Source organism: Eubalaena glacialis, chromosome 1 (assembly GCF_028564815.1).
Source record: "Eubalaena glacialis isolate mEubGla1 chromosome 1, mEubGla1.1.hap2.+ XY, whole genome shotgun sequence".
In the NCBI taxonomy this organism is placed as follows: Eukaryota; Metazoa; Chordata; class Mammalia; order Artiodactyla; family Balaenidae; genus Eubalaena; species Eubalaena glacialis.
In genome coordinates, this window is record NC_083716.1 from 30039648 (window position 1) to 30065060 (window position 25413).

General features: G+C 38.8%; 1 protein-coding gene across 3 annotated transcripts in view; it reads left to right on the forward strand.

Annotated features, from left to right (window-relative positions):
• Nucleotides 1–25413, forward strand: part of HPSE2 (heparanase 2 (inactive)) — a 632120-nt gene that overhangs the window by 443119 nt on the left and 163588 nt on the right. For all 3 annotated transcript variants that reach the window (XM_061194590.1, XM_061194599.1, XM_061194604.1), the window contains one exon: nucleotides 20466–20559. In XM_061194590.1, coding sequence (XP_061050573.1) covers nucleotides 20466–20559 — 94 coding nt within the window. The remainder of the gene's footprint in view (nucleotides 1–20465; nucleotides 20560–25413) is intronic.

Sequence of the window (25413 nt, forward strand, 5' to 3'; positions counted from 1 at the left end):
ATCATTACAGATAGGTACTAGAGATATGTATGTTAATTAACACTGCGAGTAGTGGTTGTATATCAACTGTGGGAAATCTGGCAGATAATGCTTTAATCCAAGAGAATAAGTGGTAGTTTTCTAGCTTTGGAGAATTTTAATTGTTTAGAGCATCAGGGACTGGCAATCTATAGCCTGTAGGCCAAATCCAGCCCATCGTGGGTTTTTGTTTGGCCACCAAGTTTTACAGAATGCTATTTGCATTTGTAAATGGTTGAAAAGAATCAAAAGAAGAAAAATACTTTGTGACGTGAAAATTCTATGAAATTTAAATTTTAGTGTCCATAAATAATGTTTTATTGGAACACAGCTATGCTTATCATTTATGAATTGTCTATGGCTGCTTTTGCATTACGATAGCAGAGTTGAGACGTTGCAGCAGAGACAGATATATCCCCCAAGGCCTAAATTACTTATTATCTGTCTCTCTGAAGAAAAAGTTTGCAGGCCCCGAGCAAGGCTGTAGACTTTCACCATATTGTGCAGGCCTGTTAATCTCCTCATAACCCCAAGGCTGCCTCCACTTCTGTACCTCCCCTGGTAACCGCCCCCCCACACACACATACATTCACACACACACACACACACACACACACCCTGACTGAATGTCCAGCAGTGAAGCCCCGGACTGTCTTTTTCATTGTGAAAGAAGAAAGCAAAACTGCCCTGTTCTCATTCAGAAAGATTCTTTAAGTTTACCTTTGAAGTATTCTGTGATCTTTGGGAAATCTGTTCTGGAAATATCAGTAACTCTCATTATATTAATTCAACCCTTAGTAATTCTTGGTGCCACTTAGAAGGGCCAATTCTAGCCCCAGGAAAACATAAAAAATGTCTAAAAAGTCTTAAAAGGGGAAATCTATTTACGACAAGCTAAAGGTTAATGGATTCATTATTCAACCTCAAACTGCATTGTATCAAACAAATCATTTGATATAACAAAGAAAAGAGTGTTTTTAAACTTGATAAGAGAATAGGGCTTCCTGAAGCTTTCCCAAATGTTTGATAAGATAAAAGATAAATTTTGGAGAAAAGAAAATAAAGCAGGAATTAAAACTAAGGAGCTTTTCTTTTCTTTGTGTATATAGAGGGGCAGATATATAGTCTGTGAATTACTGAGTGCCTTTTTTTTCACAGCTTCTCTCAACCTTCTTTCTGGTCACTTTTCTGTCCAATAGCAAAATGATAAAAATAAATAAATGAGGAAGTAAGGGTAAATGGAAAACGGGGTTAGAAGAATAATAAAGCAGTGGGAAAGATTAACATTCTAATGTATATCAGCTGGTTTTATTCTCTTGTTAGAGATAGGCTACAAATTCGATTCTTTGCTTTAAGTAGCCAAAGCAAAGTGGAAAATAAAATTTAGTGTCCATGAGTCAAAAACCAAACTAATTTTTCATGAGAAACATCATTTTCCTGTTACTAAATCTTGAGATAAACGTTTCTGGTAGGTCCTCATAAAAAGTCTTACTATGTGATGACATGGATGCTCTTTTACACACACACACGCACACACATGTGTAATACAGACACTTTTTGTCTATCCTATTCTTTCAAAAGCATGGAAACGCACATTAAGGAAAAGGCATGGTATAGGGTCTGAGTGCAAAATAGCAGTAATTTCTAGATCTCATAAATAAATGACAGTGTGGAAAATTAAACTCAAATAGGAAACTTACATGAGACCTTTGGGCAAGTCATTTTGTTTTGCTTTCCTCATATGTTGGATTTACTCCTGTGTGCATCTGTTGGACGACGTAATACGCAAATACAATTTCATTAATACCATCTGAAATGTAGTAGTTTCACACATATTGAGGGGACACCCAGTGGTATCATTTCACTTTGTGTCAAAGAGGAGACCTTGAGCCTTGGATCTGGAAAGGGCCTTAGAAATCATCTTGGTCAAATATGGCAAATGTGTGGCATATGTGCCTACATTCCTTACTCTCATTACCATGGCAGCCATTACTAATTGATTACATTAATACATGGATGGATAATACGAAGTGGAGATAAGGCTGTTTCTCAACACAACCCTTAATACAAGTACTACCAAAAGATCAGTGCTGGCATGCCCAATAAGAATGCTTTTAATGGATTTCTGGTTTTAGTCCCAACATGTAAAGAGCTTGGAAGTTGTTACTCTCATTCATTCAACTAGAAAAAGCTGAACAATTTGATAATGAATGAATTTTCTTAGACCCGTCAGAGAATTAAGATTGCAGGGCAAACCATCACCAAGAAATCTGGAAAGACAGGTGAATCCAGAGAGTCACCACCAAAATTTGCATACCTGGAACAGAAAATATTGAAGCCATAAACTGATAGGAACATTTAAGTGGTAATTTTGATGAATTACTAGAGACTTAGTGTGGACTAGCTTGAGAGGGAGAAACTCCTGGAGGCTGCAGTCTTAGGCCCTCCCTACACACACTTTTGTAGAATCCAAGAAAAATCCCCTAGCAGCCCTTGCAGGGAGAGGCTTAGGGTAATCATTGTAAAATATGACCTAAGCATTCTCTATAAGAAAGGCCAACTCTCCAAGGGAAAAGACATAACCAGAGCCTTATCCCATCTGGGGAAAGGCATTCCTCCCACTCTAACCCACTCCAGACTTCCTATCTCACCTAGGGGGGTAAAAGCTATACCATTGGGAAAAAATTGTGAAGCTTATAACCCAGAGATATAGACCCACTAAAAGACTGAAATTCAGTCATAAAGTTATGGAACACTTCTCTCCCTCTATAACCAATGACTACACCTACAGGGTTCTAATATAATAACAGTGAATTACAGCTGAAAGAGATGCAAGACACAGACCCTCTCTCTGAGGAAGAGTAACTAAGGAAGCCTAACGTTAAGAGAGGAAACATAAAGACATTAGAAAAATTTGAAGTCTCTGGTACTTAAAGCTTTAGCAAACATGAAACATACCCCAACTTCTAGCCCAAATGTTCACACTAGTGGTATATTTATCTCAGTTTCATTACCTGATTCAGCATATTGGTTTTCAAGAAAAAATTACAAAGTTTACTGAAAGGCAAGAAAAAAAACACAGTCTGAAAAAAACAAAGCAAGCATAAAAGCTAGATTCAGATATGACACAGATGTTGGGATTATTAGACAGGGATTTTAAAATAACTATGATTAATATGTTAAGGGCTCTAATGTAAAAAGTTCACAACATGCAAGAATAGATGGGTAATGTAATCATAGAGATGGATACTCTACAAAAGAATCAAAAGGAAATACTAGAAATGAAAAATACTATAACAGAAATGAAGAATGCCTTTGGTGCACTCATCAGTAGACTGGACACATCTAAGGAATCAGTGAGCTTGAGGATAGGTCAATACAAATTTCCCAAGTGGAAATGAAGAATGAAAAAAACACAATATGCAAGAACTGTAAGACAGTTTCAAAGTGTATAACATACACATAATTGGAATACCTGAAGGAGAAGAAAGAGGGAATAGAGCAGAAGAGTAATGAAATAATAATGGCATGAACTAATTCAAGTATTGAAGTAATATTGGCTAAAAAGCATTCCAAGACTAATGATATACACAAAAACCACAGGTCCAGGAATCTCAGAGAATACCAAGCAGGATAAATACCAAGAAAACTACACCTAGGAATACTATCTTATTCAAACTACAGAAAACCAAAGAGAAAGAGAAAACCTTGAAAGAAGCCAGGGGAAAACAGCACTGCTTATAGGGGACAAGGATATGAAGTACAGTGATATGAAGCAATATAAACAAAGATAAGAAACCATGCAAGCATGAAGAGAATTGAGTGGAATAAAGTTGAAAGAAAAAAACTCACCGAAGTAGAGTTTTATATACAGCAAAATTATCCTTGAAACATGAAGGGGAAATAAAGACTTTCTCAGACAAAAACTGAGGGAATTCATCACCAGTAGACTTGCTCTGCAAGAAAGATTGAAAGAAGTGTTTTAGAGAGAAGGAACAGGATATAGACCAGAAATTCAAATCTGCATAAAGAAAGCAAGAGTGTCAGGGAAGGAATAAATGAAGGTAAAACAATATCTTTTATTTTTCTTATTTTTAATTGATCTAAAAGACAGCTGTTTGTTTAAAGTAATAATAACAACAATGTATTGGGTGATCATAGCATATGGATAAAGGAAATGAATGACAGCAATATCGTAAGAGATGTGAGTGAGGAATTGAGGATAATATTTTATAATGTACTTGTACTGCATGTGAAGGGGTATAGTGTTAGAGTAGTTTAAAACATATATTGGAAACTCTAGGACAACTACTTAAAATTTTTTAGAAAGAAGTTTAATTGCTTGCTAAGAAAGGAGATAAAATGTAATTATGTACAATGTTTAGTTAAAACCAGAGAAACAGAAAAAAAGGAGACAAAAGAGAAAAGAACAGATGCATGAAATAGAAAATACTTACACAGCAAATATTAATCCCAACTGGGGCTTCCCTGGTGGCGCAGTGGTTGAGAGTCTGCCTGCCAATGCAGGCGACACGGGTTCGAGCCCTGGTCTGGGAAGATGCCATATGCCACGGAGCAACTGGGCCCGTGAGCCACAATTACTGAGCCTGCGCGTCTGGAGCTTGTGCTCTGCAACAAGAGAGGCCGCGATAGTGAGAGGCCCGCGCACCGCGATGAAGAGTGGTCCCCGCTTGCCACAACTAGAGAAAGCCCTCGCACAGAAAGGAAGACCCAACACAGTCATAAAAATAAAATAAAAAATAAATAATTTAAAAATAAAAAAATTAAAAAAAAAATTAATCCCAACTATATCCATCATCACTTTAAATGTGAATGGTTTAAATACACCAATTAAAAGACAGAGACTGGGGCTTCCCTGGTGGTGCAGTGGTTGAGAATCTGCCTGCCAATGCAGGGGACACGGGTTCGAGCCCTGGTCTGGGAAGATCCCACATGCCACGGAGCAACTAGGCCCGTGAGCCACAACTACTGAGCCTGCGCGTCTGGAGCTTGTGCTCTGCAACAAGAGAGGCCGCGACAGTGAGAGGCCCGCGCACCGCGATGAAGAGTGGCCCCCGCTTGCCACAACTAGAGAAAGCCCTCGCACAGAAAGGAAGACCCAACACAGCAAAAATAAATAAATAAATAAATAAATAATAAAAATAAAGGAATTCCTTAAAAAAAAAAAAAGACAGAGACTGGCAGAGAGGATACAAAAACAAAACCCAACTATATATTGTCTACAAGAAACCCAATTCAAATATAAAGACTCAGATAGGTTAAAAGTAAAGAGATGGAGGAAGATATACCATGCTAACATGAATCAAAAGAAAGCTTGAACAACTATATCACTTTCAGTCACAGCCAACTTTAGAACAAGGAAAATTATTAGGAATAAGGAGGGGCAATACATAATAATAAAGGGGTCAATTCTCCAAGTTATAACAATTCTAAATGTGTATGTACCTAATATCAGAGCATCAAAATACATGAGGCAAAAACTGACAGAGTACTGTTAGCTATCCTTGATTTAGGCCAACCAACTACCTTGATAGATAAGATGATAAAAGAGGTTAAGTGACTTGCTTATGGCCACAAGACTAATGATTGGCAGAACAGGGGTCTCCTAGTTCCTTGTCCAGATCACTATCTAATAAGTGGAAATTTTGTTTGAGGAGCTATTATCTTCACTAATTAATACAAATGCAGACAGGATTAAGAACCACTGGGATAAGGGATAGAGTCCAGGTGACACATTAGCCCAAGACACCATTCAGTTAAGCCTGGGCTTTGTGTGGAGAAGGCTGATCAGGTAAAGGCCTCCAAAGACCAATTGTGTAGGTAAACATTGCAGTTTTGTCAAGAATGGTTGCACAAGATAGGGAAAAAATCAGAGGTTGAAGCTTGGTTTGCCGGTCCAAGTGATAGATCATTCAGGAAGTTAGAAGTAGGGACTAGATAGCAGGAGACTGGGGAAGGAGGGGGGGGGGGGTTGCTAAAAACTGCTCTGTTGTGGTTCATTGATAGAGGTGGAATTGGACAGGTGATGGTTAGAGTTAAAGGAGCAGGAGAGGTGGGTTTAGGAACTAATGATAGGAAGAAGTAGGTGTCTAGAAGTGTGTATGTGGGGCTAGTTGTTGAGTGGTGAGGCTTGGTAGGCTGTGCAGAGATAAAGAACAGAGAAGGAGGGTGAGTTGAGTTTTGGAGAAACCAAAAGATCCCTGACAGGGAGATCCAGCTCTTGCTTGTTCTTTCCCCCTATCTTCCTGTTCTTATTTTCTTTATACAGTTGGCTCTCCATATCCATTGGTTCTGTATCTGTGGATTCAACCCACTGTAGATTGAAAATATTTGAAAAAAAAATTCCAGAAAGTTCCAAAAAGCAAAACTTGAATTGTCATTGACTGGCAACTATTTACACAGCATTTACATTGTTTTAGGTATTATAAATAATCTAGAGATGATTTAAAGTATAAGGGAGAATGTACATGGTTATGTGTAAATACTGCACCCTTTTATATAAGGGACTTGGGCATCCACAGATTTTGGTACCCCTCAGGGGCAGGGGGTAAGGAGGAGGGTTCTGGAACCAGTCCCCCCCAGATACCAAGGGATGACTGTATACTTCCTTCTACTCTAATTGTCCAAATATATAAACAGAATATATTAAATGAAAATTTACCATTTTCATTCTTAATTTAGAAAGCCAACTATCATTGAGTCTCTCAAGAAAAAAAAGAAACAGAACTTATTTGCTTTTTATTTCTGTCTTGTTTAACTCATGATTGATTAACTCTTTAAAATGTAAATAATTCTTTAAAAGGGGGCTGTTCTTCTAAAAATCTTTGCAATGATAGCAGTCAGTTTGCTTATTCTTCATGTTCAAACACATGTTCTTAACCACAGGGAAGACAACATGCTGATGTTTACCCTGGTTCTCATGCCCTTTTGAGGTCAATAATCAAACTGAATTTGTAGGAGATTCCAGGGAAAAAATAGGATATTTTAGGGTACCATGAAAATTTCAATTCTTTGAAATTTTTTAAAGGGTAAGATGGTAAGAAAACATTCCTTTGTGGAGAGATATGTGAAATTTTACCTTGAAATTATGACATTAAAATTTCTATTAGCTAAATAAATCTAACCAAACCCTCTGTCAGTTACAAATAATATAATTATACATTCTGAGCTCTAGTCCAAGGAATTTGAATTTTATTTCATGGTACTGATGTATTTATCATATCTACTCAGCTGTAAAGTAAGTATATGTTGTGATTAAACATCATACAGATCTCACTTCAAATACTGGCTGGTGCCATTTTACTAACAAGGTATTTAACTTCTCTGAGACTCAGTTTCTCTGTATGTAAAACATGAACACTAATAGAACTCTACCTAGAATCTAGAGTATAGCTAGCATATAGTATGCACTCCATAAGTGTTTACTGGATAAATAATTATCTCATAATACTATGTGAAGATTATATAATGTATGTGATGCATGACACATACTAAGCATTCAATAGCTGTTAGTTTTATACTATCATCATCATCCTTATCATTAATTTCTCTATTTTAAGGGGGACATTCTGTTAAAATGGTGGAGGGAATTTTATTGTTTCTAGGAGAGTGATATCTAAGTATTTCTCCTAAGCAATCATAACTAGCTGTCTTCTGGTTATAATCTTTAATGTAGTCAGAGATACTTAAAATTGAAAATCTGATATTTAAGCTCCCTCATTTATTATGGAAGACTCTTATATCATCCAATTCTATGCACCTGATTTGTCAAAAGGAGCAGATAGCAGTTTTCAAGCACACAGAAACTTAGGGAAAATTTAGTTATGCATGAGGCTTTGTAGAAAAGTCTACTTGAAGATGAAGCAGCCAAACAAAAAAAGGAGTCATGATGGAGAAATTATGATAAAAGGATTGGTTGTAATATCAAATGAATTTTCTATATTTAAATATTAAGATTAAAAATTACAATTCAAATTGTTGGAATTACAGTTAAAGATAAACATAAAAACTTTCACTTCAAGAATGATGGAGTATACATACTTTTCCTTATTCCTCTGATTAAGTACAACTAAAAGCCCTAGCCATTATTTATAAAACAAACATGAAAAAATTCTGAAAGGTGGAGAGAATAAGGTAGACTGGGAACCAGGGAACAAACAGTACAGTGGAGAGCTTCCTGGTTTGGGGTTTTTTTTGCCTCATATATCCCAGAGTTGGTTCTAGAAAAGCTGGCAACCCAGAAGCACCAACGGATACAAACAAAAAATGCCCCAACAAAAGCCAGTTCTCTATAGCCGGAGGACCAGAAAAGGAACAACCTAGCAAAACAGAAAACTTTTATACAATAACCATTCTATTCCAGTCACACAACCACTGAAAAAAAAACTGTGGTACCATCCCCACCCCTACCACTGCCAGCAAAAGCCAAGCAGGGAGCTGAGACTGTCCCCCTGGCCAGGCTATAATAAGGTATCTCAGTGCCCCCATTTGTGAAGACCTAGTGAGGAGTGCCGGGACTTTCATTCCTGCTAGGTTATAACAAAGACCCTCCCCACCATCCCCACTCATTGTTGGTGGAGACCAAATGGAGAGCTGGGATTCCCACCCCCAGCTGTTAGAAATGACGTGCCTCTTCCCCTCCCCCCTGGGATGCTGTCAGAGGATACCTAGTGGAGACTCAGGACTTTTACCACCACCCAGAAGTAATGGGGTTACTCCCCACCCACGTGAGTGGGGGCCACATGGGGAGAAGTAACAAGGTACTCCTACCCTTGAAGTCAGGTTAGTATATCAATGGAGGCCTAGTGGGGAGCTGAAACTCCTACACCCATACAGCAGTAAGGAGGTTCCCTAATCCATGAGCGTCAACGGAGGCCAAGTAAACCAGGCCTGTCAAACCAGGCAGTAACGAGGCAGTATTCCTTCCTTACCCTGCCAGAGTGGTGTCATAGGAGGCCAACCAAAACATAAGATTTAAGATCCAGAGTCTTATAATGCAATACCCCAAATAACAAGATGTCATGTGAAAATCACTTGTCATACCAAGAACCAGAGAAATATCAACTTCAATGAGAAAAGGTAATCAATAGATGCCAACATTGAGATAACAGAGATGTTCAAATTATGAGGATGTTAAAGCAGCTGTCATAAAAATATTTCAATGAGCAATTACAAATAATCTTGAAACAAATGAAAAAAATAGAAAGATAGCAAAGAAATAGGAAGTCTCAACAAAGAAATACATGATATAAAGGAGAACCAAATTGAAATTTTAGAATTGAAAGTACAAAAAACGAAATAAAAAATTCAGTGGATAGGCTCAACAGCAGAATGGAGGAGACAGATGAAAAAAATCAGTGAACTTGAAGATACAATAACAGAAATTACCCAATCTTAACAACAGAGAAAAACATAGACTGGATTCAAAAAAAAAATGAATGAACAGAGCCTCAGGGATCTGCAGGACCAAAACAAAAGATCAACATTTATGTTGTTGGAGCCCCAGAATGAAAGCAGGTGAGACTAAAAAAATACCTAAAGAAATAATGGCTGCAAACTTCCCATATTTGGCAAAAGACATAAACCTATAGATTCAACAAACTGAGTAAACCCCAAACAAATAAACTCAAAGAAATCCATACCAAGATACACCATACTCAAACTGCTGAAAGCTCTGTAAAATCTTGAAACCAGTAAGAGAAATGACAGCTTAATTATAGGTAAAAAGCAATTCAAATGACAGCAGATTTTTTTCATCAGAAATCATGGAGGCCAGAAGAAAGTGGCACAACAATTTTTTAAGGGCTGAAGGAAAGAATTGTCTACCTATCATTCTATATCCAGCAAAAATATCTTTTGGGAATGAAAGGGGAATCAAGACATTTTCAGATGATGGAAAACTAAGAATTTGTTGACAAAGACCTACCTAAAAGAATGGGTAAAGTAAGTTTTCTAAAAAGAAAGGAAATGATAAAAGATGGAAACTTAGAACATCATTTAGGAGGAAAAACAAACAAAAAGGCAAAAGGCAAAAAAAGGCAATAGACTTTCTTTCTCCTCTTGAGTTTTCTAAATTATGATTGATGGTTGAAGCAAAAATTATCACACTGGCTGATATGGCTGTCAATGTTGTAGAAAAATAGGAGTAATACCCTTATCTTTCACAGAGGCAGTTGATATATACTGTCTAAAGTTGAACATAGTTAAAGCAAAAGCATAATGACTCCATCTTTTAAAATTTTTTATAAAAAACATTTTAAGGAACTAGTATCTGATATATCAGATAACGTTGCTCTAAAATTATTGATATCAGTACTTTATTATGCATATATGTATGTATGCATGTGTATGTATGTATATAGAGATATATGTATACAGACATACAGAGCTGAATGGCATGATTTTCTCTGAATGTTGATAAAGGTGGTGCATTGAGATTTGGTTTAATTACTAAATTCTTTGTACTATTTGTTATCATGTTTAAGTTTTAAAATGAGTATGTATTTTTGTAACAGAATGATTTTTATTGTATTTTAAAATTATGAATCAAAAGAATACAGCAATTAAAAATAATCTGTTTAAAGGAAAACTGTAAAATGTTAATGATACTCAAATTAAATTACACAAAAATGCAAATACTGAAATTTAAAATATCCTACCAGAAATGGTTTCTTTGGGGGCTCAATTCACATACCATACAACACAAGAGGCAACGTTATATTTACCCCGATCTTGAAATCTAACTAGTAGATGGATACCTCTCTCCGTCTCAATCTCTATCTGTCTCTCTTAACACGTATATACACACATACACACACATGCATGTGTGTACGTACACATATATTCATGATATTGATAAATAGTTCCTTTTAATGCTTTATATGGTGAGAGCTAGCCTTTCTTTTAAAACGAAGACATGGCAATTGTTGTGAAAAGAATTATATTGATGTAAGGTTTTCTCCAGGTGAAATATTCTACACAGTGAGTATACTTCAAGGAGGTGTAGCTCTACGACATCGAGTTTGCTGGGAATAAAAGTTAGATGCAGGAACAAAAATATACAGAGTATTGGTGAATGTAGCTAGAGAAGCAGTTTGGGGTGTGTGTGTGTGTGTGTGTGTGTGTGTGTATGCACACATGCACAGTTATGAGTGCTGGGTGCCTAGAAGTAAGCAACATCATGCAGGGGAGAATTGAACCCCTGGTTTTCCTGCTTGTCTGATACATGCAAGTTAGGACATATGATTTCACTGACAATGATGATGCCTAAATGAATCTACCTCAAACTATGGCTATCCCTCAGAGTTAATACTCAAGCTTTCACCAGAGGCCTAGTGGAGAATACTGGATGTAGAGTCAAAAGGCCGCCACCCACTGATATGTGACTTCCATTAATTGACCTCCCTTCCAATATTCTAGATTTCATTGTCCTCTCTGGTCATTAGTAATCACCTTAGTAATCACCATGTCATTGTTTTCATCCTGCACTCAGTTTGCCTAGATATAGAAGACTAAGAATGATCTCTCCCCTCCTCAGCTGTCCTTGCATGATATTAGAATTCAGCCCACTGTTGACAGTTACCCAGTCAATTCAAACTAGAATTAACTAGAGTTCTCTGGGTTAATCTTTTTATTTTCATACCAGGGACCATTTCCTCTCAAAGGACAACCTTTTTATTATGCACTGTTGGTCAAACAGATCAGTTGGTTGAATGGAGTTTTGTTATAATGAATACCTATGCACTAGGAAATCTAACACGAATTGCTTTTATAAATAAACCCCCGAATCTCAGTGGCTTAACAATAGAAGTTTGTTTCTCACTAATGTCACATCCAATGCTGAGGTACCTGGTGGATGGCCTTTTATGTGATATTCCAGGACCCAGGTTTTTTCTGTCTTGTGGCTTCTCCTTGGAGACTCTTCCATTCATCTGGCAATGGAGAAAAGAGACTATATGGAAGGACATGGCTTCTTAATTTCTGTTCAGAAGTGATACACATCTCCAACTACTTCAGCCTAACGTGACACATTACTTCTGCTCACAATGCTTTGACCTGTTTAGTCTTATGGGCACCCCTCTTGTGATGGAGGCAGAGGTATAGTAGGTTCTGGCTAGGCAGCTGCTTCTTGGCAACAGCTCTGCAATGTGGAAGGGGGGCACAAAATTTTGGTGGTCAATAAATTGTCTCCACCCTATCCAGAGGAGCAAGCCCAGGTGAATGCGGGGCTTACCTCATGTACCTCTCCCCTCTCAAGGATCACAGCTTGAGTTGGCTGCTGTCCGATTCCTTCAGACAGTTGTTTTATATATTTTGTGTTGGATTTCAGGTTGTCTATGACAGGAGGGTAATTCTGATCTATTCCATGATGGCTAGAACAGGAAGTACTACTTAACTTGGTTTTAACCTAGCATTTCTTAAACTTATTTGACCATGGAGCCCCTTTTCTTCATGTAACAATTACTAATAAAATACTTTGAAAAACATTTTTGCAAGGAAAAGAGTAAAGTTATACCATCTCCATTCCTTTACTTATCTCCCCAGGTTTTTGCTTTTGTTATTGTTTTGCTTGTGTTTTTATTTGTTGTAATTGTTTTGTTTTCTTGAGAAATTTGAGTTTAGCTCAGTATTGTTTAAGTGGTCGAGATAGTTGAAGTAGGCAAGACTAAAGGAAGTTGAAAAGGACCTGTACTTGATTACAGGACAAATGAACTAAGCGCAGTAGTCTGCATAGCTCTCCCACTTGGCAGAACAGAGAGGAAAGTTTTTGGTATCTGTCGCCTAGTACCTACTTGGTCTCTGGTTTCCTAGTTACTGTAGGAGCCACAGTTTATAATCTGCAAACAGAGAGTGTTCACGAGGTTAAATGAGACACTATATGTAAAATAGCTAGCAAATAAGAAGGAACTTAATACATATACAGCTCCTCCCTTCCTCATTCTCCTTTCTGTGTTCTCCTAGTTAGTAATGCACTAACCTAATTATAGTTAAGTTAGTTGTGCTATTCAGCTACAATGACAATTATATGAAAAGAGGTCAGGGAAAGGATGTGGTAACTGTATAAGCTCCCAATTTACAAACCCTGAATTAAAATAAATACTGCACATAGATGGTTAGATTCCAGTGACTTAGACCCTGCCATTCCTATTATTGATGACCCACAATTAGATTGACCATGAAGCTAATGACTTAAGCTTCAAGCCCTTCACTTGCATTGGTTCCTAGGAGTGCTGGGAGTTGATGAGAATTGCAAAATGTTCTAGGTGGTGAGGGGGAAGCACTGCTGTGTAGACATTTCTGGTAAATTGCCTAAAGAGCTCTGAGAAAAAAGGGACTTGAAAAAAATTTTCTGGGAATTTGTTGTGATTTATTTTGTCATTCTAAATAAATATTTATTTTTGTACCTAATTTTGTGTTTTGTACTTTTGATTTCCTTTTCTTAAAGAGGGTCCCACAAATTGTTTACATTTCAGACTTGAAACACACGGATCCACTCCTGCTCACACTTTTGGTGCCATCACGTGCTGCTACCCTGAAAATTCCCAGAGGTGCCCTGCTCAGAGCCCACTCCGATAGCTGGAGCTGCAGATGGCTTTCCTATCCCTTTCCTTCCCTGCTCCCCTAGAGCTCTCCTCATCACTGCTAGGATCAAGGGCCAGCTGCTTGAGCCCCTGCCAAGACAAAGTGTCTCTCCACATGCACTGTGTTCACAGGGGAGAATGATTAGGGCCCGAAGCTCAGGACCCAAAGTGTGCAAGGAATTAGGAGAGAGAAAAGTTCAAGAAAATGGGGCCCTTGGGACAGTACTTGAGCCTCAGGGCCACCCTTTTGGCTCATTGAGGGTTAGATTATACAGATACTCATGCTTTCATTAAATATATTTTTTGAGTACCCATTATGTGCCTGAGGGATTGCCCACCACCCTGACCTTTACTTGTATAATTTTTCAATGATAACATTTTTCCAGGGTACAAACTCTTTGAAATTCCTGCACCACAACCCTTTAGTCAGCTGGGTGGCTCCTGTATGGATTATATAGGAACTGGTTGAAGAAAGCCAAAGAAATATCTATATTTTGTAGGATTTTTTTTTCTAACAGTATTCATTTCATTCAAGCTCTACCTGCTCAAAGTAGTTCTGAACACAAGATGGGAAGACTGACCCATAGCAAAGGAGATGAAGAATAGTGTAGCCTCAGAAAGAAAACCTAAAGGCATGTGTGAGAAGAACGTGCTCAGTAGGAACCCAGAGTGAGGGCTTTGGAGGAGGGGCAGATACAATTTATAAAGCTTTGGAGAGACTAGGGTCAGCCTCTAGTCTGACTGATTTCAAGGTGTCAGAATAGCTTTTATAGGTCAACAGCGTTGTTCTAATGATTATCCAAGCTTCTCCTCATCCAGTGGGGAAGGCCCCAGTTTTATGGAATTACCTGCCCAGGCAGGAGGTTGGGTGTAAGAATTCTGAGCAGACTGCCCCTCCTCCCTGAAAGCAGCAGGCAGCAAAATAGGTCCGGAAATTCCTGAGCATTGGGAAGCCAGCACTAATGCAATTACCTGAAATAAAAGAAGAGGTCAGATAATAAGGGGCAAAGGTTTTTCCTTTTAAAGTAAAGAGCCGGGTAAACAAAACCAGCTGCCCCTGGACAACAAACTCTCCTCATTAAATGTTTTAAGAGGTTAATGGGCATAAGTGGCTAATTGGAGTACAATCCTGAAGACTAAATCTAGGGGCCTAGAGAAAGCGGGGAGGGGAATCAGGGTTAAAACCTGGCTGGCAGAGAAGAAAGGAGATGAGACCTGCCCCTGGCAGAAGATCCCTAACTGGCCAGAATGGAATTAAAATACGAGTGAGATGATTTCACCTGGAGTCTCTAATATTTCTGGCAGTATCTCTGCGATATGGGCTTGGGAATCTCAGCTGGGACAGTTTTAAGTTTATACACTAGTGGAATAGGATCTGGAGTAAGTTTTTAAAATAACTAATTATGGGAAATTTTATGTGTATTTACTATGGAAAGTCTGCAAGGGTACAAGGCAAAATGTTAACAAAGTTTCTCTACGTGTTGGGTTTATCAATGATTTTTCATTTTCATATTTTAATTTTGTTTATGTGCATTTTCTGATTTGTCTATAATGAGCACTTGTTTCTTTTATAATCAACAGATAAAGGGCAAAATTTTAAATACAGTAAGTCCCCACCATACAAAAGAGTTCCGTTCCAAGAGCATGTTCATAAGTCCAATTTGTTCGTAAGTCTAACAAAGTTAGACTAGGTACCCAACTAACCCAACTAACACAATCGGGTATAGAGTACTGTACTCTATACCTGTACTCTAAGGTTTATAATACTTTTCACACAAATAATACATAAAAAATAAACAAATACAAAAAATAAAGAAAACATTTTTAATCTTACATACAATACCTTGAAAAGTACAGTAGTACAGTACAACAGCTGGCATACAGGGGCTGGCATCGAGTGAACAGGCAAGAAGAGTTACTGACTGGAGGAGGGAGAGGAGGTGGGAGATGGTAGAGCTGAAGGATTGTCAGCAATAGAAGACGGAGGGCAAGCTGCAATTTCACGTGAACTAACTTACGTGATTGGACAGGCGAATGCACAGTCACATCTTTGAAAGTTCGCAACTTGAAGGTTCATATGTAGGGGACTTACTGTAAGATGAAAGGTATTAAACTAGAAATAAAATTTAAAACTAAGAAGAGCAAGAGAGTTGGTGAATGAATTGGTAAGTAGTTCCATTTACCTTGTATACTCTGCCATCTTTGCCACCTCCCCAGGTATGTGCTTGATATGACCTGCCAATCTAGAGGCCAGCCGAGGAAGGAATGATGGTTGCCAGTACTGAGCACAGGCTGTTTGTCCACACACAAAGGTTTCAAGCTCATTGCATTGGTAGTAATAGTTCACAGAGAGGTTATTTCTGCACAGCCTCTCCTGGCTTCAGCTTTTAGTTGAACAGCTCAGCCACTTGTGGTGTGATCCTAGGAGATGCTGAAATTTCAAGAGAGCTTAGAGGAGGACTATGATTTACCTAAAATGATCAGTCTAAGTGTTTCTAGAGCCAACCATTCTGCCAGGGTTTATGTGGAAGATGCCAAAGCACCTCTAATTGGCAAATTTCCTTCCTCTCTCTTTCCTTCCCTCAATCCTTCCTTTCCTCTCTGATTTGTTTGGTCTTCTGGTGCCTTTGTATCCATTACTAAACTAGTTAACTCTTCAGGAGAGACCATTTGGTAGCTCAGAATCATCTTTATCTTCCCAGTGAAGAAGACAGAGGAAAGCAGAGAGAGTTGCCCCCAGGTCACTGGACAGTCTGGTGGAATCCAGACCTACTTCCTCTTACCCAGTCTTGGTTAGAAATCACCATCTTTACCATTTTTAACAATTTATTCTTACCAAGTGTCATCACAGGCTATCATGTCCAAATCTAAATGATGTATTGAGCCCTTTACTACAGGCAGCCACTATCAGAGAATCAAAGCTCTGTAACAGGCAGGAGTTTTTCAAATAACCACAGACTGTTGACATTGAATGTTTTCTTAGAAGCTTCACATTTACGAAGGGTAAGTGCAGCAAGCTAATTGTCCAGGGTTACCCATGAAACAGGCTCAGGTATTTATCAACTCATACCTATGGTTAAATTATCCCCTCTCTTAAAAAGGAATACTAAATTCTGGAGGACCAAAGTTCTTATTTCCATAGTGCAATATGAATGTGGGTTTATGTTTGCAAATAAAGTTGCTGAAACTTCACAGTATAATATGTGAATACCTTTGGCATCCAAGTGTGAATCTGACTCAGACTGAAATTATTAATAAGACACTGTGATGGTCAGGCTGGGGAAGGAAAGGACTCTTATTTGGGCCAAAGATAGAGGCAGTGTCCAGGGCCGTATTTGAGAATTTTAGAGGGTCTCTGCCGTATCTGTTAACTTCTCTGATTCTCTTAGAGAGCTCATCTACGGCCGTGGCTCCATTCATTACTTACAAACTGAAGAAAACAACCGGGTCAACATTTTCTGTCTCAATTTTTCTCTGTGCTGACTTCTCACATCTCCAAGTACCTGTTGCATATTTTCTCTTTGATATTCTCTGGGTCTTTGATATCTCAAACAGAATAATTTATCTCCTTTGACAAAGCTAAAACTGAGTCTGACTAGCCTACGTGTCCTTGGCACCAATGTTCTCGAAGACATTCTCTCTTATTAGCTCGTGGTCATCATTGACTCCCTTCCTGTCTCTCTTATGCTCTACAGAAGCTTTATTTTATTAGTTCTTTCTTCACATGCTCTCACTTTTACTTTTTCCGTGATCTCCCTTACTTAGACCCAGATTTCTTCTTGCCTGCACTGTTGAGATAAGATAACCTTGTCACACTGGTTTCCTGCCTGGAGCTCTCCCTGCTCCAGTCTAACTCATGGCCCACAGGAATAGCCTGAGACCAACTGAGAATGATTGAATCCAGCTTGTTAGGTTAAAATTGGGGCCAAGAATAGGCTCTAAAAAGCTTAAGTTTTTACTGGAATTCCTCCCCCACATGTCACATGAAGGAGGAATTGGACTATTCCCGGGTCCAGGAAAACAGCCATTGAGTGAACAGTAAGAGGGAGCCAATTTTAGACCCGTGGTAGAAGAGCCTTCCCTGGATCCGAGCTGTGGTACAGTGGAACAGTACTAGTAGTGTAGGAGAGTGTGTTCCCTGTCCTAGATAATCACTTCTCAGGGATGTTGTCACAGGCTTATCTACTTCAGACCACATGACCACTAAGGTCTTTTCAAACTCCCGATTTTTGCAACATAATCACAGCCCTCTCCATCTCTCTCTCTCTCTCTGCCTCCCACCTACTGGAAATCCAGAGTCCGTTTTTGCTCCTCCATAATTCCCTAATTCCAAATCCTACGGTGGATGAACATACTGTCTTTCTCCAGACAGATGTTCCCCTGCTCACCCCATCCCATGGCTTTTCAGTCTAGGTTGCTGCCACCTTGGGTACTTAAGTAACCTGGAGGGTAGTTTTGGTTACTGAATACCTTTTATGTGCCAGGTTCTGTGCCCAGAATTTCTTCTCATTTTTATCGGTACAGTAACCCTGTGAAAATACTGTAGGGTTGGGGTTCTTTTTTAACTGATTTTAAAGAAGGGGAAACCCAGTATCATATAGGTAGTATGTGGCAAAGCTGGGACTGAACCAAGGTTTTCTAACTCCAAGTTTCGTGTACTTGAGAAAAGAGACCAAAGGAAGGAGAGGAAGAGTGAAGGTCCCTCAACCCTGGGCCGTGGATTTTGTGGGATAGGAAGCATGTTCACGGGGAATCCTACATATTGAAAAAGTACATCTGGCACTTTTATCTCAATTAGCATTAAACTATATGTGTTGCCAGCAAAACTTATAAACTCTGCTGTTTAAAATAGTTACTGGGAGCTAACAAAGAAAAAAGAGGAAACTATAATATATTTGACTAGAACATAAAAGAACACTAATTACAGTACATTTTTATCATATGCGTAATCATCATGTAATATAGTACAAATGTTCATGTCCTTCAATGTGTGTTACATAAACATTTCATGAATTATTTTTAATTTGAACACTACAGTGTTTTAATATGCCTAGCTTTCAGGTAGTATACTATCTAATCACAACTTTAAAAAAATTGGAGGTGCTGACAGTGGAGCACTAATAGAAAGAGGTTTGTGAGGTAATGGCCATGGACATTACCAGCTCTGTGTGTTGCACATAATAAATGTTTATTGGATCTAAGTCTAGCATCTGTACCAGGAATGAGGTGAAAGGTCATGTCATTGGTTTGTTTTATTCCCTAATATAAGTAACCACCCAGATTTTCAAAAGCATGTACCCTTTGACACAATCATCTCACTTTTAGAATTCTATATACACAGTCAAGCCCCTATTGTTTATGACCCCATCTTTGTGAGCTGAAAATTAGAGAAATCAGAAAAGAACTAAGAGTTGTTGAGTGCCTACTATATGCCAGACATTTTAGGTTTATCTGCTTGATCTTCAAACAATCCTGAGTAGTAGATATGTTACCTCTCTCTTAAGAATAAGAAAACTGAGGCCCATAAAGGCCAAGCATCTTGCCCAAGATCACATAGGTAGTAAATACCTGACTTGGAATTTGATCTCAGATATCTCTGGCTCCAAAACCCATACTCTTTCCAATATACAAATGATTTAAACACTGGATTCTGTGGAAATGTGTGAGGTGGTGAGGGAGGCCTAGGGGAAGGCTGAGTGGGAGGAACTCATCTCCCACCCTCACTTCAATCAGAGCACCTGGTTGAAAGTACAATTACAAAAGAATTTTAACCATTCCTCTACATCACATATTAGTATGGGAGTTTAACATTAAAAGGAATTTTTTAGTACTAGAATTAGAATTATAGTTCTATAATACGTACTGAGAGGTTGGTGTCTTACTAAAAATTACATAATCTATCATTATCCATCAGCCAAGGAGACCTAAGTGGATTGGAAAAGGCACCCAGGAGTCATAAGCATTGATTTAAATTAAATCGATTTAATTTGGAATTTTGCAAAGATGAGTGTTGGGAGGTTTGAGTTAATAAAGGTCCCCTAATCCTGGGCTTAGCCTTCAGAGTAAAGATTCACACAGAGAGTCCCCACAGAGCCAGATGGACATGTTTTGGTTAAATGTTAACAATGTAGTATCAGCACAACTTGATGTTTCACTTAAGCTACCTAACAAAACCGGAGACACCACCACACTGATGTGTGCCAAACTTGTTGCTGTTTTAGGAGAGGGCACCTGGACTTTAATCTGTCTGACTTATTTATTTGTTTATTCATTTATCCGTTCATTTATTCTGGAGGTGGAAGGAGGTTGACTACAAGGTATTTTGCCCAGGGAAGTGAACTGGAGATGAACTCTTTGAGACCTGCTCACTGCACTAAATCAGATTTTTGTGGTTGGTGTTTTCTTATTTAAAGGTGTGGAAACCTTTCACAATGTTTGAGTAGTCTTTCAAACCTCTCACATACCTTTATTACTTTAAGGTGGGCGTAGGGATGGTATGGGAGGGGTGTTAAATTACTTTCCCTAGGGGGGAAAACAACTAAGCTTTTCCCCATTACCCAATTGTGTTACAGATTCCTGTCAGTTCCTATAGAGCAATAAATGCAGTTTCAATGGACAAAGGCTGAAAAAAATCACAATATTAGCCCACAAATGGAGGTGAAAATGAAGACGATAAAAAGTATATTATTTGTTTGAAAAGTACCCAGGATCAAAACTTCTTAGAATGTAAGAGCCCAAGTGAACCCTGGGCTCTTTCCTCAGGCAACAGAGACCTCTGGCTAGAGAAATATATTTGTAGTCTCCTGCTCGAGATTTTCTCTGATTCTTATTTTATTTTTATTCCAGTTGCTACATTGATGGCCGGGTGGTCAAGGTGATGGACTTCCTGAAAACTCGCCTGTTAGACACACTCTCTGACCAGATTAGGAAAATTCAGAAAGTGAGTAAAAATCTCTGGGGAAGAAGAGGAGTGAGTTTGGGGGTAAGGCGAGGAAAATGTCACAGGGTTCCAGCTGGATGTTAGCACTGTGGGTAGAAAAATAGTGCAGTCTGGATTTGCATGGCCAAGAGGTACCTCTCACAGCTGATGATTGCCATTTATTGCTTTTCAGATTAAGAAGGGTTTGAATGTACCATATCCAAGTTTAAAAGCTTCTCTATTTTAATAACAAACATTTTGTAACAGTTGGCTTCTAAATTGTGAGTGTCTTAAGGTAAGAATAGGTTTACTTTCTTTTGCAGGAGTTTATTTTGGGTTAGTTTAAGGAGAGAATGATTACATTCATTCAGTGGAATTGTGGTCTGGGGTATTGGCAATTCTGAGCCACATTTACACTATTCCTAGGTGTCTTAGAATCAGCCAAGTAACATCTTACTTTTGTAGAGATGTTGGGGAAGATAAGATTAAATTAAGCAATTGCATGTAGGTCCTACTGGCACGACACCTGTGGTTAGTAGTTCTCAAACTTGAAATCAAAATCACCAGAGATTGCTTGTAAAGTTTCCAGTCTCACTTCTGATGTTCTGATTTAGTATGTCTGGAATGGATCCCAGACATCTCTATTTTTAATAGTCATCTGTCAAGTGATTCCACCCAATGCAGATCACGTTTTGAAATACACTAGATTAGTTAATTCTGAACTGTGAGGATATTATGTCTACAATTTCCATCTGCCTCTACAAAATGGTGATATCTCATCTTTAGTTTCCTAGTCAGGTCCTTTTCCAGGGAATGAGGACCTTTTGAACATTCAAGTTTATTTTGAGCAAATTAAACACATCTTTGCAGAAAAATAGCAACAGGTAAGCCCCCATTAATATGGGATGAATGAGGGGAGTTCTCTGGTGGTCCAGTGGTTAGGACTGCATGCTTTCACTGCCAAGGGCATGGGTTCAATCCCCGGTCCAGGAACTAAGATCCTGCAAGCCGTGAGGTGCGGCCAAAACCACAAAATATATATGGGATGAATGAATAAATGAATGGGCAAATAAATGAATGGCTCATTATAAAATTAGTTGTGAAAACAAAATACTATTTGGAGCAATCATAGAAAAGCACGTTCGATTGCTAAAGGGGAGGTCTGTACACTTTTCTGTATTCATACCAATGCCATACTCAGATTACAAAATAGCTTTTTGAGTCTTTAGAGGCTGGGAGGCCTCAGGACTTCTGAATTTCTACATCCCAGTCTGATCCCTCTGGGGATCAGGTGCACTGACCAGCACCCTTATCTGTCACTGTCTCCTACTAGGCAAAGCCTAGGAGAACTAAATGATTTGAAATATCTCTGTCAGTCCCTTTGACATTCGCTTAGTTTTTAATATTTAAATATTTAATATTTACTGAGCTTTTAGCAAGTACCAGGCAAAGTGTCAGGTGCTGAGGATACAAAATGTAATAAGACATGGTCTCTGCCCTCAAGGAACTCACAGGTTTAAGGTTTAATACTTACTTTGAGCAGGTTGAAAAACATATTACCTAATGGAGTAGAATGTCAGCCTGTTGAACACTACAGTTTTCTAAGCACATTATGCTAATCCAATATTAGTTATTGGTCTCTAAAAAGAGGGGAGGAAATTTCTTTCATTCATTCATTCTTTCTTTCAGTAGATATTTATTGAGTGTTTACTGTGTTCCAGGCACTATGCTAAGTTTCTGTATTACAACAGTGTACAAGACAACAAGTCCTTATATTTTTGGCTTTTCCAGTTTTGAGCCTAATGATCTGATCAAAGGATTGTCATTGGAAGTAAAATGATTCAGTGGTATCATGGCACTGTGAGTGAAGGTTCTGTGTTCATGTAATTCTTTAAGTAGAATAGGTAGCTCTAGGTCAAAGCCAAGACAAGTGGATTAGGAGTTATGTTCTTCCCTCTCCCCACTACCCAGTACTCTCCACCACGGCATACACCTTCACCATCACAGAATGTTCAGAGACTGAAATAAGTGGCTAAACTCACCTCCTGAATTGGCCAGGCAAGGCCAAAGAAACTTAGAGTAAAGGGCTCAAACCCTGTGCTCAATTGAAATTCAGACCTTTAAAAACATGTTTGATGGACTTGGAAGGGGAGAGCTAAGTGCGGTTGCAGGGAGGAGCAGTGGAGTCCCCAAGAGAAATAACCTGTATCCAGAAGGCACCTGGCAGGGGACGGCTAGAATTAGCAGTAGGACCTGGAGTCACCTTTTGGCTGTTGCAAATACAACATGCTCAGAGGTCCCCTCAGGCTTATGTTCCTGTTCCGGTTATGTCTTGCTGTGCAACAAATTACCCCAAAACTTAGTGGCTTTAAACAATCATCTATTATGACTATGAATTCTGTGGGTCAGGAATTCCCATAAGGATAACTTGACTTTGCTCCATTAGCTTCAGCTGGAAAACTCAAAGACTGGGGTAATTCAAAGGCTGGCGACTGGAATCATCAGAAGGCTCGTTCACTCATGTGTCTGGCAGTTAGTTGATGTCAGTTGTCAGCTAGTACCTTTGTGGGGCTGATAACTGGAATGCCTCTTTGTGTAGCCTGGGCTTCCTCCCAAGGTTTTAAAGTCAGATGCCCAAGAGAGAGAGCCAGGTGGAAGCTCTATCACTTTTTCTATCTACCCTCAGAAGTCATAGGGCATCACTTCAACCACAGTCTATACATTGAGACAGTCACCAAGACCCATAGGGATTTAAGACAAGAGGAAATAAACTTCTCTGGATGGGGGAGTGGCAAGGTTCTGGAAGGGCATATAAGACCAGAAATATTTTTTCAGTCATTTTTGGAAAATACTGTCTGCCAAAGTTCCATGCTCCTTGTTTCATTTAGTAGCTCATTCAGTTATTTCTCTGACTGGTTTTCTTTTTCCAATTCTCTTTTGCAAAGCTCTTGCCAGATATTGCCTTAAATGGGTATCTGCTAGGGGTGTTGCTGGATCACAGATTCCTTGAGGTTTGATTCATGGGATAGACCTTCTATTGGCTACAGCAGCCTGGACCCAGTTGTTAGGGCCTCGAGGATGAGAGTCTCTACCACAGCCCAGGATATGCCAGGTACTGGCCTGACTTGGGGAGATGAGGGCTGGGAGACCAGAGAAGGGTCACCAAGATTTTCCAGTTGAAAAGTTACTTTGGCTGTTCCTGAAGTCCCCTGTGGATGGGTGGGGGTTTGGGGAATTAGATTCCAGGGTACAAACTGGGGCAGAGTGATCAAACTTCTTTCTTTCGAGCCCCCAAAACCAGTTTGGAGATGGACCAAGTAAGATTTTAATATGTATATACCTGGAACTCTCATCCAAAAACTAGAAATGGAATCTTTGTTTCTTTTCTATTTTGAGAAGTTCAGAGAAGTCCTAATGACCTCTCCTTAGGTCCACAGTAATGGAAAAAAGGGCAAATTTCCCACCAAAACAGATTCATGTGAGATTGGTTAGATAAACCAGTGGTGAGGCTGTTTGAAGAAGAGATAGGATACAGGATTTGAAGTCTAGTGGCTTGGGTTGTATGACCTTGGGCCATTCACGTAACTTCTCTGATTTTGTTTCTTCATCTGTAAAATGAGGATGCTAAGAATACAGTCAGCCCTCTGTATCTGTATCCATGTGTTCTGCATCTGTGGATTCAACCAACCACAGATGGAAAATATTCAAGAAAAAAATTTGCAGAAGGTTCCAAAAGGCAAAACTTGAATTTGCCATGTACCGGCAACTGTTTACATAGCACTTACATTGTATTAGGTAGTATAAGTAATCTAGAGATGATTTAAAGTACATGGAAGGATGTGCATTGGTTATAATACAAACAACATACCATTTTATATATGGGACTTGAGCAACTGCAGATTTTGATATCCACAATTGTTCCTGGAACTAGTACTCGACAGATAGGGACCACTGTACTATCCTCCTTCCCTCTTAGGGAGATTAGGAAGGTCACATGAGGCCCAGGTCACATGTTTTGTTAATTGCTAGTGAATGCTAGTTCTTATTGCTATTATTATTGTTGTTTCAGTTATTGTGGTTATTTTTAATAATAATTTATGTAACTGGAGAAACTCCATGTTACCTTTATCCTCAACTTGTTCTTTGCTTCTTTCCTCTTTCCTCTTTCTTTGAACCCTGGAGAATATGATAGGTGATATTTTTGGCACCTGAAAGGCAGTGCCAAAAACAGTTGTGGTTTCCAAATTTGGACTGCCACTTAAGAATTTTCAGTTTTCTGAGCAGTGGGTGAATTCTGGTTATGTGAGAATCTACATGATGCATTTGAAAGCCTAACAGAGACAATGTTTGGACAACCCCACTCCTTTGGATGATCCACACACTCTCTCCCTTCCATTAGAATGAGGATAATCATCTGTACTTTGGGAGATGAGTCAAGGGAAAGAGTTGAGAATCTCTCAATGCAGGCAAGAGTCAGACGGGAAAGTGAGAGATGTTCAGGATACAGTGCAGATGGTATAGCGTGGATAACTGGGCTGACTCCAAAACAATAACATAAGAACCAAGATGAACCACTTCGGCTTAAGTCACTTGGACTCTATGATTTGTGTCTTCATCTCCTAGAGGAATCAGAGGAGGAAATAACACTTTTTGATATTATTTTCAGCAATTCAATAGGCACAGGAAGGAGTTGGTGAAATCCCAGTCATAAGGGAAGTATTTCCAAAAGTACTGTCCTTATGATTGCATTTTGAATACTAACTAAACTGAACAGTTGGCTTCCCTAATATTTGAAAATTTCCTTCCTTCCTCCCTTCCTTCTTTCTTCCCTTCCTTCCTTCATTTATCAACTGTTTATAACATTCTTGTATCTTC